Source organism: Brassica oleracea, chromosome C7 (assembly GCF_000695525.1).
Source record: "Brassica oleracea var. oleracea cultivar TO1000 chromosome C7, BOL, whole genome shotgun sequence".
NCBI lineage: Eukaryota > Viridiplantae > Streptophyta > Magnoliopsida > Brassicales > Brassicaceae > Brassica > Brassica oleracea.
Window position 1 is genome coordinate 18,093,587 of NC_027754.1, and position 19,842 is coordinate 18,113,428.

At 34.5% G+C, this 19,842-nt stretch overlaps 1 protein-coding gene and 1 pseudogene across 1 annotated transcript in view; both read right to left on the reverse strand.

The window, feature by feature from the left end:
- Positions 1 to 13,859: 13,859 nt before the first annotated feature.
- LOC106301938 lies at positions 13,860 to 16,834 on the reverse strand (annotated as a pseudogene).
- Positions 16,835 to 18,416: 1,582 nt separating this feature from the next.
- Positions 18,417 to 19,842, reverse strand: part of LOC106302743 — a 21,252-nt gene continuing 19,826 nt past the window's right edge. The window contains exon 7 of the mRNA XM_013739192.1: positions 18,417 to 18,595. Within this exon, the coding sequence (XP_013594646.1) occupies positions 18,417 to 18,595 (179 nt within the window). The remainder of the gene's footprint in view (positions 18,596 to 19,842) is intronic.

Genomic DNA, 19,842 nt, shown 5'->3' on the forward strand with positions numbered 1-19,842 from the left:
ATTTTGATCCTGTTTCAAACTCTGAAGCCACCGTCCTGATGCTTTCCATAAGGCCATAAGTTAACATATCCATTTTGCACAGACCTATGTAGTTTATGACCACCTGATGCAGCCTTATACTGCGAAGAATGTACTGTGCAGAGGACGTTTCCTGAAACTCAAAAGTGTTTGGTAAGACAAATCTAAATCAACCTATTTTCTACCTGAAGATTCATCAGAAATTCAGACACGATTTAAGCTCATAAGAGAAATTGAGGAGAAAGAAGTCTCTCACCATGGGAGTGTTTCTTGATGCTGAGATGAAGGAGGGAGATCAAGATCACTAATGTGGACAGGACCTAGTGTTCTTGATACTGCATCCTTTGTTGATCTTGTGTGTTTTCTACTTTAACACAGTTTTTTTTCCAGAATTTTGAATTGTAAACATAATTTTATGGGTCCAAATCATCCCTTTATATTGTCAACTTCAAATAATAAAATTCCCCCCCAAAAAAACTTCAAAAAATAGACGTTCCTCGTACTTTGATGCTAAATAATTATTATTTTAAAAAAACGTTGTTGTATTACTTTTGTTTTTGACAAAGAACCTCTTTGTATTTCTTGCAATACAAGTTTTTCTAGGTCATTTAAAATCTGAGTTGCAAATTTTCCTTACTATCTAACGTATAATATAGCATAAATAAAATTGACTCGTGCTCCAAGAACTCGCCAAAAACGTTATGTGTTGTCTTCCTGCCCTACCATGGAAAATCACCACTACAGAAACGGAGCTGGTCAAGAGGTCTTTCCACGGCTGCATGATGTGAATAGAAATATGAACGTGTAGCAGAATATTTAGAACATGTCCCAAAACGAAGACAAGCGGGTTCAAGAAAACCAAGATGGCGATATTGAAATGCTCGAGTTTGCCAAGCTCTTAGAAGAAGCTTAGATTAACAATGCTGAGGTTGGCTTGCAAGATTAAGAGATGAACTAGGCAGAGAATTGGAATTTCGGTAAATAATCCACCTTTTTGTAGAGCTTCTTGTATAAGGGTTCGTTTTGGAAAAGAAAAAAACTATATGCAAACATTAGTTTTGGATACTGCATGTAAATATATAATATTTTGATGTTTAATTACAATGTGGACTATTTTTTCATTTGTGGGATTCTTAAACTTTATTAGTTATATTATTTGTTTTGGATACTGCATGTAAATATATATTATTTTGATATATTTGTTCTTTTTGTTTGGTGTTTTGACATATATTAGTAATTAGTTATACTTTTGACATTGTGAATTTTGTGTACAGTTTATGTAACCAAAAAATGTGATTTGCATGTCTAACTTTAGAAAGTTGAATATGTGTTTATTGTCATTGTAAATGAACATTGAAAAGGTTAAGTTTAATTATCAAGCAGAATTTAACTAAAGTATGAGATCAATAGTTTGATAATATGGTAGAGAGTATTTCAAAAAGAGAACCGGTAGTTGTAATTTCTATACGAAAGGTAAGCCCTGAAGATGTTGCAATAGCAATCAGTAATTATAATATATAATACATGTTTTTGCATATGAGGTTATAGTTAACACATAGTACTTGACAACAATTAAGTTGTGATTCTTGTTATGGCATGTCAGGGTGAAGATATTATACTGTCATTGATGTCTAAAACATAAGGAAACATCAAAGTGAAAATTTTAATAATTAAAGTAACTACATATTTAACTGAATGGCAAATAAAATAGTTTACTTACTTTGATACGATGTTAAATTGTTGAATTTTTTTTTGTAGACTATGTCCTTCAATTTAGAAGATGTAAACATTTTTCTTGAATGATCGTCATTCCGGATTTGGTTCTAACACATGAGAGAGCTACATACAATCGACCATGTGTGAAGACCAGTTTTGACAGGTATAGGAGAATCTCTTTTAAGTTTTTTTTTCTTGGCTCTTGTTCATCCATGTGTGGATTTGAACCACAAAAATTAACAATATGAAAAAACATTATAAATTGATAAATTAGTTTTATTTTTAAATTAATTTTAAATATGAATAAAAAGCATTGTAAATTTATAACTTTTTTATAGAAATATAGCTAAAAAGGATGGTTCCATATATTTATGTATGTTTATAAATAAACCATGCATTATTTGGTATGTATTTACTTATGTAACTAAAGAGGTGTTTCCACAGCTGCATGATGTGCATAGGAAGGGGAACGTGCAGCATAATTTGATTCCGAACACAAACATGCAGCAGAATATTCACGACATGCTCCAAAACGAAGACTAGAGGGTTCAAGAAAACCAAGATGACTATCTTGACCCTGAAAATTCTCAACTTTTCCCAGATTTTAGAAGAAGCTTTGATTAAAGATGCTGAGGCTGGGTTGCAAGATGAAGAGATGAACCAGGCAGAGAACGTGGAACATCCGGTAAATAATACACCTTTTTGTAGTGCTGCTTGTATAGGGGTTCACTTAGGAAAAGAAAAAACTATACGCAAACTTTAGTTTTGGATACTGAAACTTCTCTTGTCAGCTATTTATAAAAAGGAGAGACGAACAACACACCAACAACAAAATTCTCCGTGTTGGAAGATAGAAACTTTGCAGTTATATCTTGAGAATCTGAGCACTACAAAACGCCACACTACGGAGAGTTTAAATATTTAAGAAAATATATTTATCATCTAAACTTTACAATTCTTCTTTATTCATTTATTTTGGTACTATAATTTTGATTTATGTTCTTATTATTTTTTACAAATATCAGTTGTCTTATTATAGTAAAATAAGGTTCTTACACTTTTGTTATCTACCATGCACAAAAGGTCTTGTCCTCTTTTTTCTTTATGTGTGCTCTTTTTGGGTTTTGTTAGTTTTTCTGATGAGCTTAAACCCTTGTGTAATAAGGAAGGTTACTGACGGGAGAGACATAGCAGTGAAGAAGCTATCTTAGGGAAAACAAAGAGTTTATGAACGAGGCCAAGTTGATAGCTAAAGCCCATCATTGAAATGTCGTTAATGTTTAGGATTATTGCACACACAGAGACGATAAAACTCTTGGTCTATGAGTACCTTGCAAATGAGAATCTTGACAAGGTCCTCTTCAGTAAGTTTCCTTCTCATTCTCTCAGTGTTGCTTTAATCTGGCTTTAGTGATCTTCAATGTAGTTTGTGTTTATGGTAGACCATTGAGGGTGTATGTTCGTAAGAGGCTACATAAATATTGAAGAAGTGGAGATGGTGACGTGGCAACGGAGGTGACATGGGGGGGGAAGATATTGTATAAGCAAATAGGAGTATAAAACAAACTTGTTTAGGATTATTTCATTCATCGATTGTTTTAGAATCTGATCAAAGGCTTGTTGAGATACTTTCTCTTCAAGAGGGGGATTCGAGAGCTTGTTCTCGTTTCTCAGGATTGAATCCATTCAGAACGTAGGTTCTTGGTGGATTTGATATTGTTAATCGAATAATATAACTATTTGCTTAACAAATTGGTGCGGTGACTCGATCGGATCTTCGCGACTGAGTTAGTTACGTGATCGGAGCTGCGAAATGGTACGATTAGACGATGGCGACTTCGGATAATGAGTTAGAGACGATCTACGAGGATTTATGAGCTTTGAGGAACAAGTTGATGTGATTCAAGGCGGTTGGGAGAGATTGGCGAAGTCGAACGACGATCTGGCTTATCGAATGGAATCGATCGCGAAGACATTGGAGAGGATCGAATCCTTGCATCGAGCTGACAAGGCATTTGGGAAATCGATGGCATGAACTTCCAATCCAGAGGCGCATGTACTACCTTCGAATCAACCCATCCTTACGGAGGATCAGCAGTTAGGTTATCGGGGAATTGCGAACTGTTTGGAAACGAGGAATAATTTGTTGAAGAAAGTGGATTTTCCGAACTTTGTTGGTGTTAATCCAAATGTGTGGATAAACAAAGCATAATGTTTCTTTCGATTGGGAAATTTCTCTGATCTTGAGAAGTTTGATTTACTGGCGGTGAGTTTTAAAGGAGCGGTTCTGAACTGGTTTAATATCGAGATGGAAGAAGATCCGTTTACGAACTGGATCAGCTTTAAGGAACGTCTCTTGTTGCGGTTCAAACAAAGGATTGAAGATGAGCCAGTCAAAAGATTGTTCGCAATAACGCAAAGAGGATTTATTGTGGAGTATATTAATGAGTTTGAGGAGTTGAGATCAATGGTGACTGGGATTGATGAGAAGAACTTGGTTCACGTGTTCTTTAATGGTCTGAAACCGGAAATGAAGGAAGTAGTAAAGATGAAAGAACCGAAAGGGTTAAGAGAGCATATGGCAGCATGATTACAATGGAAGACAGTGCTTTTTGTAAATCAGTTGCAGCAGTTTCCCATTCAGTTACTACACCTCGAGCTACAGGATACAATCCTTTGCGTTCTTCTACACAGTTCAATAGTAACAATTCTAAAGAAACGCAGAACGGAAAAACACAAAGACAGATGAATCACGTTGGACCTCGTCGTTTAACGCCAGCTGAGGTAGCAGAGAAGAAGAGGTTGAGATTATGCTACAAGTGTGACGCAACATGGTCGAAGAGACATGAGTGCAGATTCATGGAGTTACGCGTGTTGACCGTAATTGATGGATGTGAAGTAGAGATTCTAAATGAGGAATGGAATGATACATTTGAAGATGAGAATGGCATTGTAACTGAGTTGATGGAGCTCTCCTTGGCGCCATTTTTGGGTTTATCATCACCAACAACTACCAAGCTTTGGGACTGTATTGGTAAGACGAAGATTGTGATCATGATAGACAGTGGAGCCACTCACAATTTCCTAGATCCTTCGGTGGTTAAGAAGATAAATGTCAGACCAGTTTAGAGCAGAACATTGGATATTTTACTAGGGGCTGGCATCACTGTCCAAGGCGCAGGAATGTGCAAACAAATCACATTTACGGTTCAGTCATTGGTTGATACAGCTGATTTCATCATGTTGGAGTTGGGACAGATAGATATGATATTAGGCGTGCTATGGCTTCGCACGTTGGGCAGATGTAAGGTTGATTGGGAGACGCAAGAGATGTCATTTTGGTTCAAAGGCACTAGAGTCACATTGTTTGGGGATCAATAGATACACAACAACAAAACGTCAGTTCAAGCATTTCAGTATGTCGATCCGAGACAGACTCTAGGCTTTGATGTAGAGCTCTTTCAAGTCAATTCATCCGATAAACATCTTGATATTCCGGTTCCGATAGAGCACTTATTGGAGAGGTATTTGAAAGTTTTTGCTGAACCCACCCAGCTGTCGCCTCTGCGAGATAGAGAGCATGCTATCACTTTAAAAGCAGGAGCTGGACCCATTAGTGTTCACCCTTATAGATACCCACTTGCGTATAAGGAGGAGATGGAAAAGATGGTTTCTCAGATGTTAAAGTCGGGCATTATCCGTCCAAGTCACAGTCCATATTCTAGTCCGGTGTTGTTGGTGAAGAAAAAGGATGGGACTTGGCGATTTTATATTGACTATAGAGCGTTGAATAAGGTAACTGTGGCAGATAAATTTCCTATTCCTATGATTTACCAGCTTTTGGATGAGCTGTATGGTGCAACAATCTTTTTCAAACTGGACTTGAGGTCAGGATATCATCAGATCAGGATGCAGGAGAAGGATATTCATAAGACTGCTTTCCGTACAGCTGATGGTCACTACCAATTTGTTGTTATGCCTTTCGGCTTAACAAACTCGCCTGCCACGTTTCAGGCACTCATGAATGAAATCTTCCGACCCTATCTTTGAAAGTTCATTCTGGTTTTCTTTGATGATGTGTTGGTCTACAGCAAAACCGTGGAAGAACATGTTCAGCACTTGCAGATTAATCTTGATATCTTTGATCAGAATCAAATCTTTGCTAATAGGAAAAAGTGTCTCTTTGGTCAGCAACAAGTCGATTATTTGGGACATCTAATCAGCTCTAATGGTGTTGCTACTGATCCGGAGAAAACAGAGGCGATGCAAAAATGGCCTGAACCAAAATCAGTGAAGAAGTTAATGGGAATTTTGGGTTTGACTGGTTATTATCGCAAGTTTGTTCAGGGTTATGGAGTCATTGCTCGTCCTTTAACATCACTACTTAAGAAGGATGCTTTTGATTGGACAGAGCAAGCAAGGGGTTAATTTCAGTCGTTAAAACAGGCGATGAGCACCACTCCTGTTTTAGCTCTTCCGGATTTTGCTGCTACATTTGTGGTGGAATCAGATGCTTCAGGGTATGGTATTGGGGCTGTACTGATGCAGAACGAGAGACCTATTGCATATTTCAGCTCGGGGTTGTCAGATAGAGAGCAGATTAAACCAATTTATGAGAGGGAGTTAATGACAATTGTGCTTGCAATTCAGAAATGGCGTCATTATCTGTTGGGGCGGAAGTTCGTGGTGCATACGGATAAAAAAAGTTTAAAATTTCTATTGGAGCAACGGAAGTTTCCTTGGATTATTAGCGCTGGCTTACTAAGTTTCTGGGACACGACTTTGATATAGTGTTTAAACCGGGAGTGGAGAACAAAGCTGCTGATAGACTTTCGCGAATTGGGACAGTCCCTGAGACGAATGGGAATTGGCCACTGTCTTCATTAACGATGCCTCAAACTCTCAATTTGCAGGATATCTTGGGTGAAGTAGATGCAGATTTGGAATTGCAGAAGCTAAAAACTTCGGTGATGGAAAACACAGTGAAGAAGGAAGGGTATTCATTGGTCAATGGGAGAGTTATGTATAAAGGACGTTTGTTGTTACCGAAGAATTCTATATACATTCCTCTGCTCATGAAGGTATTTCATGACAGTCGAGTAGGAGGTCATTCAGGAGTATTGAAAAATGTAAGAAGGATTCAGATGGGGTTTCATTGGAGGAAGATGACTCAGAGCGTACATACCTATGTTGCAGCTTGTGATGTGTGTCAGCAACACAAATATTCAACATTGACGCCTGCGGGTTTATTACAACCATTACCGGTTCCAACGCAGGTGTAGGAATCATTATCAAAGGATTTTATCGAAGGTCTTCCGGTCTCGCAGGGCACAAATGTGGTGTTAGTAGTGGTGGATGGTTGAGCAAGTTTGCCCATTTCTTGTGCCTTAAACACCCATTTACAGCCATTTATGTGGCGAATTTATTCATGCAGGAGATTGTAAGGTTGCATGGGTTTCCTGGATCTATTGTTTCAGATCGAGACTGGATATTTTTGAGCTCATTTTGGAAGAGTTTGTTTTGATTAGGAGGGACGCAGCTTAAGTTCAGTACTGCCTTTCATCCTCAATCAGATGGGCAAACTGAAGTTCTTAATCGATGTCTAGAGACTTATTTGAGATGTTTTGCATCTTCTCATCCTAAGTCGTGGGCGAAGTATTTAGCATGGGCAGAGCTTTGGTACAACACCAACTATCACACATCATTGGGTACTACTCCGTTTATGGTTGTTTATGGCCGTGCTCCTCCATCATTATTGAAGTATGAAGAAGGGTCTACTGCAAATTTTGATTTGGAAGTCATGTTAAAGGAACGTGATAACATGCTTCGTCAGATCAAACAACATTTGCTTGTGGCCCAGGACCGTAAGAAAACAAACGCGGATAAGCATCGTCGTGAGTTAGTTTTTAAGATTGGTGATTTGGTCTTTCTCAAATTACGTCCTTATACACAACAATCAGTTGTTAAGCGTTTGTATCAGAAGCTAGCAGCACAGTACTTTGGACCTTTTGAAGTCATTGGTCGAGTGGGAGCGGTTGTGTATAGATTGAAGTTACCGGAGGATTCAAAGATACATAGCGTCTTTCAAGTGTCTCAGCTAAAACCGGTCATTGGGGATGGTCATCGGGTGTCTTCACTTCCTCAGTCACTTTCTGTGGCGGATGAATTCGTTGTCGAACCAGAGTTGGTGTTGGATACTCGTTATGATGGTGCTGGTTATTTGGAGGCTTTGGTGTCATGGACAGGTCTTCCGGATCATGAGAATTCGTGGGAGAACACTGCTATGCTGATCAAGCAATTTCCTCACTTAAAGCTTGAGGACAAGCTTTGTTTCAACGCGGCGGGTATTGATAGACCATTGAGGGTGTATGTTCGTAAGAGGCTACGTAAAGATTTAAGAAGTGGAGATGGTGATGTGGCAGCGGAGGTGACGTGGAGGGAATATATTGTATAAGCAAATAGGAGTATAAAACAAACTTGTTTAGATTCTTTCATTCATCGATTGTTTTAGAATCTGATCAAAGGCTTGTTGAGATACTTTCTCTTCAAGAGGGGGATTCGAGAGCTTGTTCTCGTTTCTCAGGATTGAATCCATTCGGAAAGTAGGTTCTTGGTGGATTTGATATTGTTTATCTTTGTTAATCGAATAATACAACTATTTGCTTAACAGTTTATCCATCTCACTGGACCATTTAGAGGAAAGTTACTTTATATAATTGTGTTTGTACGGTGTTTAGATCATAAAAATATTCGTTTGTTTATGATCCAAAACTGTTTTGAAACATATGTTTTCATCTTCTTCAAGATTTTGATCACTATCTTGTGTTGTCTTGATCACTCAAGAAAAGGGGTTTTGTGTTTTGTTGCAGGTGATTGTGGAAAAGGTGGAGAAAAGTGATATCCCAAACATTGACAAGATGGAAATTGTGACGCTTTCTTCTTCTTTTTTTGTGTGTGTGTTATATTGTTATAGCCTTATAGGGTTCAAGCTTACGTAGTTCTAGGGAACTTGTGACGCCTTTTAATTTGATTTTTTGGTACTATGTATAAGGCAAGAAAGTGTAAAACATCTATAACTTTATTATTCTGATTAATTTGTCTTTTGAAAAAAAATCAAGAAAAAGATAGTTAAAACCTTTGTTCTCATCTTAACTTCTATTATGTTCAAGATTTTGAAGATTTAGATGAGATTTTCTTTTCAGGTAATTGTTTGTGTTTTGTGTTCATATTGTTTTCTATTTTTTGGAATAAACATCATATTTTATGTGTTCAAAAAAATTAATGTTTTATTAGATTTATTAGATATTATTATGAGTAGGTAAATAAAAAATCTGTAAACAAAATCCTATGAAAACAAGTATAAAAGGTTTAAAGCTTATTTGAAAAAATAATAAAAATTTATTGGAATATTGGGTTTATTATTTATTACTATCTATACTATTATTTGAGAAGTAATTTTGCTTATGTGTCATGTTCACCATGTTTTAGCTAATTTTGTTTATTTGTCATATTTTTATTAGTTTTTAGTTTGAGTCACTAATTTATTAGTTTAAATAATATTACTATTATAAATTTTATAATTAGAAATTATTAGTAATTTTTCTTATTTGTCATGTTCTCTATTTTAAATATGTTTGCTTATTTGTCATGTTTTTCTTAGTTTTTAGTTTGAGTCACTAATTTATTAGTTTAAATAATATAACTAGTACAAATTTTTCATAATTAGAAAATTAGAAATTATTCTGACTTTTACGAGTTAAAACCAATTCTTATTTTGTCTTTTGGCATGTGATGTAATAGGTTTTAAATTCTATAAGTTTCTTTTTTTCTCATTCATTCCAAGTTGTCTCGGTTATAGTTTTTCATCCTCTAGGTATAGTGTGTTCTTATTATTTTAATTGCTTGCATTCTCTTATCACTTTCATGCTGTTACGGATGTTCTCTTTCAGTGGTTCAATCATTTGGTGCAGATGGTTGGAGTTGCTTGCATGAAGGGCTATATCAACAACATCAAAGATGTGGTTTCTCTCTTTAGATCTAGATCTTTTTCGGGTTCTTGATATCTATATTTATGTATGTTAGATTTTTTTTTTTGGTTGGAGTTTTCTTTGTTGTTTCTTTCGTTTGGTTTGAAAGACTCGGCATTAAGACGATTTTGTTACATGCAGTTTGAAATAATGGATAAAGTATTTTAAATTACTTAATGGTAGTTATTTCACGTGTATGTTTACGGGATAATTTGTAAATTACTCCACTAACAGTTTGAACTTTGAGAATTACACCTTATATTTGATTTTTTTCAAAACTACACTTTTTAAACGCGAATTGATGTTTTTACCTAGATTAAATATTTCAATAATTAAGATATAGATTTAAAATTAATAAGAATAATACTATTATAATTGTTTATGTTTAAGATAAATTTGTGTGTTGAGATAAATATCTTATTTTACCATTTAAAATTTTACAATAACAAAAATATTATAAAAACAAATTATTATTTTTTTGAATTTATCATGAACTTTAAATAGATTTTATTTTATTTTCTTAACATTATATAAACAAGTCACGTTTATTTGCATTGTCTACAAAATATTCATCTTTACTAGAAGTCAGGCAAGTTATAAATGTCTATTCACATATGTGCTTAATTTGTTTAACTTTGAGTATGATGTGATCCAATAACACTAAGAAACACTGATTATCATTCATCAGTTCTTTTTTTTTATGTAACATGAAGATCCTATAAATTTGTTTGAGCCAAAGATTTGATTCTTATATCAACAAACCTCTTTTTGAGATGAAATGAAGAATCAGTGAAACTAGATAAAGAAAAAAAAAATCAGAAACTGGGGAGACGAGATGTCGTCTTGAGTTTTTTTTTTTCAAATAATAAAAAAAATAAGATATATTAAAAATATATTGTGCAGATACTCTAAAGATTTTTTAAAAAAAATCATTTTTGTAAAACCGTTCTTTAAATATAAAATAAATTAGGAATTGAGAAATATTAAGATTAGACAATTTGGTAAATTTACATATGTATAAGTGTAATTTTCCAAAAACTTAAGCAATGGTGTAGATTTCAAATTATAATCTTATTTGAGTGTATTTCTCCAAATTTTCCCATGTTTTATTACTGTTTAATTTATAAGAAAATTACGCTTTGATATTATGTTTAGAGAGTTGCCTTTGTAATCATGTTATGAACATGTGTTTAATGGTTTAGTTTCTAAAACAGTTAAGTAGATGATAGCTTAATGAATAATTAGATTTATCATTATATAATTAGCAATAAATTAACTATAATAATAAAGCTATCATTATCTATCTTTCTTTTATAAAAATATATTTATGAAATATTATGATAAGTAAATATATATATATATATATATCTATTTATTGAGCAAACCAATGAAATATTATCATTATCTCAATTCGTTTTAAGAAAAAAGTTTTTCTTCTAAATTATCATTAAATTTATTTTTTATTTACTTTTTATTTATTTTGTTCTTACTTGGATTTTGTGTGTTTCAAAGTTTTAGACACTGCACCTCTGGTTTAAAAATGTAAAGTATATTAAGAGAGATCCAAAATTCACTTTTTTGCTTTACTTTATTGTCTGGAATATTTGATATGTTGTTATGGTCTTTTAGTTTTTTGGTTTTCTTTTGTGTTAAGAAGAGACTTAGACGTAAATGAAAATTGAAAAAAAATGATTAAGAGTATACAGAATAACTTATCATGTTATTTAAATTATAATACATGTATTAAAAAATATTCGTAAGATGAGCAAAACATCTGATGGCCTTTGTTTTTAACATATCCATTGTAAGAAGATCGTCGAGATACTGCTTTTATTTTTAATTTTAGTTTAAAAAAAAATCTGGAAGGCACATCATTATGATTGGCTTGTAAAAGGAGATGGACAACGGGTTTGAGGGTTTCGATAAAAGACAAAGCATATGAACTTCAGCTTAAATACAATTACACATAAATTATTGATGTGCTCAAATTATCCTATAACAACTTGTGACAAATTAATAACAATGAAAATATGTCTAAAACGTGTAAAACATATTTAACACGTGTTTAAAGAATCATAAAGAATTTGATAGGTATAACCGTCATATTCCAAGAATGAATATTATATTTACCCATAGTAATACTCAAACTAATAGTATCTTACACATGTTAATACTTTTGCAAATTTCAAGTTTATACCATGTCAAAAGTTGTGATTTTATAGTTGAACCAATGTTTTTACACAATTATAATCATAATATTAGACATTCATAGAAATAAAATTTCAAAAATATTTATTTTGTTTGATTCGCCTTACTACTGTCTTACCATTCACACATCAAGCATAAAAATATAAGAAAGTTTTTTTGTGAAAATGATAAATTTTCTATCAACAATAAAAAATTATAATTATTTTATGTTGATTTTGCTATGTAAATACATATACAAACATAACAATAGTAAATATATGAGTTATCTCTACTAAAATATATTGTATTATTGAATATATGGGTTTTTATAACTAGACATAAGACCTAGTAAAACATCATAGTCCTATTAGTCCATTTACTACGTAGTAATTCTAGTAATTTTATTATTTCATCTCCTACACTATATTTGCGAAGTGATTTTGGCACATATCCTTTCTACAATCAATTTCACAAAACAAATATGACATAGCTACTGAAATTGATGACATGTCTTGTAGCTTAATATGACATAGACAATTGCATTTAATGTTAATTTATATTTTTGGTAATTTTTTTAAAATATGGTAATAACTCATATATTATATTTAATGTAAATTTATATTTTTGGAATTTTTTTTAGAATATGGGAATAACTCATAAATCATCATTAAAATAAATATATTCAAATATGGCATTAAAAATTTCAAAATATAATATAATTATATATTTTTAAGTTATACAATTTTATTACTAAAATTTTCAAAAATGTATACAATTTTTTTAGAAAATTATAAAAGTTTAATCGTAAAATCATTATTTTCTTATATATCTACCAATTTTATAAATATTTTTTAATTTTAATTTTTGGTAATTATGCAACTTTTACAAATTTATTTAATATATTTAATTAAAATAAATAGATAGAAAATCTATCTAAGATTATAATTTCAAATATATACATGCATATTTTTAAATATAATTTTATGTTTAACTAAATCAAATTTATATTAAAATATTGATATGAAAAAGAAAATTTAAAATATTAATAAAATTTTATTTTAAAATATAATTTATATTTATCTGTTAAAAAATATTTTAAAATTTTTTACTGCACATAGTGTATGAAGACATCTAGTTATTATATAGTTGGTCCGGTAATCTTAATAGTCAATTTACTGCATAGTTGTCCCTGTAATACCGATAAATTTTTGGTTTAGCAATGATTCTATCTTATAACGCGGCATACACCACTATAATCATTTTATTTTCAATTTCAAATTTTATTTAATCCATGAATGGCCAATATGAATATTGAAATTAGATCATTTCTAATATCAATTCATAATTTGTATAATAATTTAGATTTAAATAAAAATTAACACTAAAATAAATTTGTTGGATATATACAGTATTAAATTTGTTGATTCTCCTAGTTAGATTTATTTAATATAGTTTTTTTTATCTTAATCGATAGAAAATCTTTAACTTTTAAATCATAATTTATTATGATGTAAGATATAGTTAGTTTCTATGGTGTGAAGTTCAAATTATTTATAAATTAGTTACTAATCAAATTCTAAAACATAAAAGGATAGTCTTGTACGTGCTCGGAATCAACTGTCCTATCTTGTTCACACAAAAATCTGATAATATCATTATTAATGAGCTGATTAGGCCTCTTTTGAACGAAGTGAACAAGGAGATTTGTGCTCGTAGTCTTGCTTCTTTAGTCAACAAGCCCTGTTAAGGAAATCATATACATGGCTTGGATGGTTATTTTATTGCATATTGTTAGAGTTTCTTATATCTTTGGTTATTTGATTTCATATTGTTATTCGACTGGTTTTAATGAAATAGCAATCCATTGTGGATTAAATAAATGTGATACAAAAGTTTTCAGTAGAACAAGTGGTGGTATGGTTTAAAAATGTGTCTCACTCATTTACATTTGTCAATTTTATGTTAATTACATCTTCTGCTAAACTCTAGAGCGGATGAGACTACTGCGATAATACTGGATAAAAAGAACCTTTGTGCCACACCAGACTGTCACGCCATGCCAGTCCTTTCTTTACTCCAAGTGTCGTTAAAATCACTGAGAAGCTTGCATGCACTTTCTTCACACTATCACGTAGCAACATACTATCACTTAGCAACATTTACAGAATATTGGAAAAGAGAAAAAATGTACAGGGCTTGATGTTGTACCTGATCGACATTTGTTACATGACTTTTATGATGGGAAAAAAACCTCTGAATGATGTTGAATCCAAAAAGTGGTAATCGAGTTTAGAGGTCAAACAATGATAAGATAAAGAGATGGGACCAGAGATTCTGTTTAGTGAAGTATATTAATAAGGTAGGAAAGGATGATACATGTTTGAACTCTTAAGAATAAAAAACATGTATTCAATAATCTAAGAGTTGGTCATCTTTGTCTCTCTGATCTCCCCGTGACTGTCTTTTGCTTTTCTTTCGTTTACAGACGACTGGTTCTTTTCCCTTCCAGCTTCCCTTCATAGCCATCATTACAGCTAGCACTTGTACAACAGCAAGACAGTTAGCAGCTATGTTCTGTAAAACGAAGATCACATGGATAAATTATAGAATGCTCTGTTTAACCAAAAATCAGTTTGCATTATAAGAAATCTTTTAAACAGAAATTCTTGTATCTGTTTAATCAGAGTTATACAGTCTCCCACTGACCAATTTCTAATCTCTCAATTTAATTCGCAAACAATATGCAAAATTGGACTGACTTGCTAAGTTGATAATGAAAACTGTTTTAGCTCGAATAGAGACTATACACATTCTATTACCATTATGCAGCAAAGACAAGTAATTTCTCCTGCCCTCTATCTACATCTCCAACCAAACTTCTTACACAAATTTCTAGCTTAATAACCCATCTAGTAATGTACACATTTGATATCCTACTGGAACCTAAGTTCTGACATAAGCCGTTTTATCTGTCGGAACCCTGCTGCAATGTCTTAATTTTGGGTCCTTGAGACAAGTCTTCAACGTGGGAATCGAATCTGAGCTCAGAAGGTGGAATGAAGCAATCCATAGACAAGCCAGGGACATTGAACGCAATTTCATCAATCACCCATGCTTCTTGCATCGTAGTCTTAGTGTTATATCCCGATGACACATCACCAAACCTCAAAAGCGTAGCCACGGATCTACCAGAGTGAGCTATCACGATACCTTCCACAGGTTTGTAGTCTTCTAAGTAGGAATTGATAGTCGTCTCCCAGTAAACAGCTTCACCTCCTATGTTTTGGATTCGGGTTAGCTGGGAGTCTTCTAAGTGAACAAGAAGGCCCGTTTTTTGGCTGAAGTAACCGAACAGAGTATGTCTTATGGTCTCTGATGCACCTTCGCTTCTAGCTCTGAGTGTTGCCGGGTCTGCACATAGCTTGAGAATGAAACAGTCTTCTCCATCCATCTTTTTCTCTCCTATGCACCTTGCACTCGCAAAGATATTCGCCGTGGTTCTCGGGTCAAGCCTCTGAAAGTACACAGTAGTAAACAATTTAAAGAAAGCAAAAGCAAAGAAACATGCATCCTGGGAGGACCAGAGGCCTAACCTGAAGAGCACGTCGTAAAGGTGTAACGGGACCTTTTGCAGCATGAGGTCCAAGCCATGGTGTGTGCCTCCACACAAGCTTCCCATCACACCCCGCTAAGACTTTACTCCCACCAAGAACAAGTTCAATGTACCACATGCCACAACACAAACCCTCCAGACTCAACAGCTTTCGACGAATTGTTCTTACTCTTTGATCCTGTCTCGAACTCCGAAGCCGCCGTCCTGATTCTTCCCATCACGTAACCATTTTGCACTGAACTGTGAAGCTTATAACCACCTGATGCAGCCGTATACTGCGCAGAGGAAGTTTCCTGAAACTCAAAGCACAGAGAAGACACTTAAGACACAAATTCAATCCGAAGATTCAGCAGAAATTCAGATTTAAGCTCATAAGAGAGAGTGAGGAGAAAGCAGTGTCTAACCATGGGAGTGTTCTTAATGCTAAGATGTGGGGGGAGATCGAGAGCACTAACGTGCAGAGGACCTAACGGTGCGCCGAGAACACCGAGAAGAAGACGAGGAAACAGACGGCGGAGCCACCGGGAGCTGACATTTCATCCAATTGTACCACCGTCTCTGGAACCTCGAGTAATCCACACTGCTTCCGGAGTCTTCTCCGTCTGGATCGGGACCTTCAATAACCGTCGGAAGCATCTCGGAGACGTGCCGGTCAGTTTGGGAGACGTAGCGACCTTTGCGGCGACGGATGATGATGGGAGAGACGCCTCTCACGGGGCTCTTGGAGCGTGATCGGTGGGAATGTGACTTGGAGAACAAGCCGTGCTTCTTATCCATAGGTTTGAAGGGTTTGGTGCTAAAGCTTGAGCAAAGTAATGGACAAGTGTTGGCGTTAAACGGAAGGTTGCATATTAATTAAGTTTTACTAGCAAATTTCTTTTGGAATTTATTTAATTAGCAATTTCCGAATTTTGTTTTGTTCTTTTGGTATATACATGGAGCTCTATATGAACCTATTCAGCATGATATTTGAACTAATTAACTTCAAAATATTATAGATCTACTTGCTCTATAGTTTGTATGATCAAATTTAGATTTGGTTAAAAAACTTACATATCAAGGTTATCACAGAGTTTCAAATGACGAAAACAGGCTCTCAATTGACCATACAAAGATTTATCAATATATGGTTATGCAATATGTATAGAAGAGAGGAGAGGGGAACCTGAAACTGGTGTAAAGGTTCATGGTTACTCTACAAAAGAGCTCACGGACTCAAGCTTCTAAATTCACACACACATAATGACATATACGGATATCAACATAATAAATATACATACAAGTTTAGAGTGTCTGGGATTAAGGAAATGAGGCTTCTCTTGGCGTGCCCTCTTCTTTTGTCCACTAGCCACCGTAGCTTTCTCAATGATTTGAGCTCTTTGAGATAAAGATTATTATTTTTTGAGCTTTAAAGAATATATCTCGGGATCTATATATACACACATCTTTTTCTCGTTTAGCACGAACATACATCATGGTGATGAGCTTATTGAAACATCAAAAACCAAATAAGATTAGAAATAGTAAAATTAGCCGACTAGAGGTTATTTGGAATTGAAAGTGAGTCTAAGATTATATATCTCGTGTTGTATTGATTTCTGATTCTAGATAGTTTGACAAATAAATTATATAATGTCTTCATAGTATAGTACTTTCTTATTTGTAAAGCGAATAAAATAATCTATTCAAAAATTAATATGATAATAATTGGTGTGTGGACATTAAAATCATTAATTTGTATTTAACCTATTATCCATACATTGTTATATTCCTAATTCGGGGAAGATATTACCGTATGAGTTCGCCGCTGCGAGTTGGTACAGCAAATACCCCATCATATGTATGGACGAGTATCATTACCGCGAGGAAGCTTTTATTTCTGGGCATCAAAAGCAAAGTACATTCAGGGTATGAAATTAATGTGTGGGGGGATCCTTGGATCCCTTTGACCCCTGCTAGACCGGCTCATGCCAGGGCCCCAGCAGTAAACCCAAAGATGATTGTAAGCAGTCTTATCAATCCTATTTCAAAGGAGTGGGATGTCAGTTTGCTGGAACAATATGTAGCTCAAGAGGATATTCCGATGATTCCGATGATTCTGAGTTTGGCCATAAGTCCTACCCATCGACGTGATACTGTTTGCTGGAGTCACACAAAAAATGGACAATATACTGTTAAGTCAGGATATTGGGTTGCTACAAACTTGATGAGAGAAGAAGAGGAAATAAAAGTTCTACAACCCAGCATTACAAAACTTTAAGTCTTTGCTTGGAAGGTGAATGCGCCACAAAAGATGTGTCATCTTATATGGCAACTAATATCATGACAGGTAGCAGTAACAAGGAATCTGGTACGACGTAATATACGCTGTGATAACTATTGCCCAAGATGTGGAACACCAGAAGAGTCCATTACCCATGCTATCTTTGAGTGTCCACCTGCTTTACAAGCATGGGAGCTATCAGCAACACCGTCGAGCTCTCAAATCTTCCCTGTATCAAGTATTTATGCTAACATAGACTATCTTTTTTGGAGAAAGAATAGTATTCTGGAGCCAGAAGATGATAGGGATCCCTATCCTTGGATAATTTGGTACATCTGGAAAGTTAGGAATGACAAGCTGTTTAGAGGCATAGACAGAGATCCTTTGGAACTAGTCAGGTATGCAGAGAGTGAGTGCCAAGCTTGGTATAATGCGAGAGACTTTGTGCCGGTTCCGACACAGGTACAGACTACTGAAGAAACACAAGCCTTAAGCTTGGGTAATATTTGTATGGTGGATGGTTCATGGACCTCTACAGCTCAGTTTAGTGGAATGGGATGGGTTTGGAAGGATACCATGGGTAAGATTCAACTCATGGGGTCAAGAAACCTGAGAAGGAGGCAAACAGCTTTACATTAGGAACTGGAAGCGCTACAGTGGGCAATGGAGAGCATGCTACAACACTCGACCTGTCAGAGGTTTGGAACGGACTGCAAGGATCTGATAGCGATGATAGAACAACCACAAGCTTGGCCCAATTTCTCAACTGAGCTGGAAACAATTCAAACTTTTCGATTGTGTTTTTCAGAATTCAAGATCAGTTACTTTCCAAGGACGCAGAATGAAATTGCAGATTCGTTAGCTAGGAATGCACGTTCTTTTTATAGACTCTTATGTTTTATTGGTTGTTCTATTCCGATCTGGCTTTCCAGACCACCTCAAGCTTGAGTAATAGAATAGTCGTTTGCTGCCAAAAAAAATTTAGCCATGCTTCTCCTGTGAATATTTCATGCTTTTTGTATAAATTTGATGCATTCGTGGTTAACAGAAAATTCTACCAGGGTTAGCAACGAAGGTTTGAATGGTAACGACGGATTTGGTAAAATAAATCGTGTGTAATTAAAGTGAGGTGCGGTGCAACAATGGTTCATGAGTTTTGCGCAATAAGTACGGTTTTAATAAAAAATAGTGCAAAATTGATTTTAAAAAATATACGGTTTGGATACAGTTATAATAGAAAATAAATATTTTAATACAATTGTAAATTAAATTTGTTTATTTATTGATAATTTCATGATAATTTATACTTTTATAATTTAAACATTCAAATTTATTAGAAATAAAATTCACATATATATATTTCCTTTATTTCATATTTGTAACTACTACAATTTATATGAAAAAAAAATTCAAATTTATATAACAGAGGGAAGAGAGATCAGAGGTATCACGGGTTGTATCTTTACGTTTGTCTCACTCCGAAAGGTGCGTAAGAGAGCAGATCGTAAGTGCTCAGCATGGAGCTACTCTGTGATTGTTTCACATGCTTCGTTTCTTTAATTTCTCTGTTTTATTCTCTATCGTTATCTTTCCTACCATAAGCAAACGTCTAAATTATCACAGTATACGTAATTCAAAATTTACTTTCGGTTAATTTTAAATTTTAAGTACTCTTAAAACGCCTCGACCGCCCACAGCTAATGGGCCACCTACGCCCGCTCTCTCGGCCCGTGGACCCATCCCATTCCAGCGATCGGTCCGTTAATTTTTCTAAAAGCTCGAAATCATTGTTTACTGACCATGCAATCACCATCCGACATTTTCCCATGTTTTGGCCTCACTTGCATGCTATCGCGAATCACTTCCCGATAGGTCACCCATCCTTCCACTACTCCAGCTCAAACACGCTTAACTCTGGAGTTCTTTCAGGATGTGCTCCGGAAAAGGTAAGTCAACTTTGGTGATATAGGTAGCCAAATCAATTCTCTTAAGCCTTTTCACATATCACAACTCGGGAT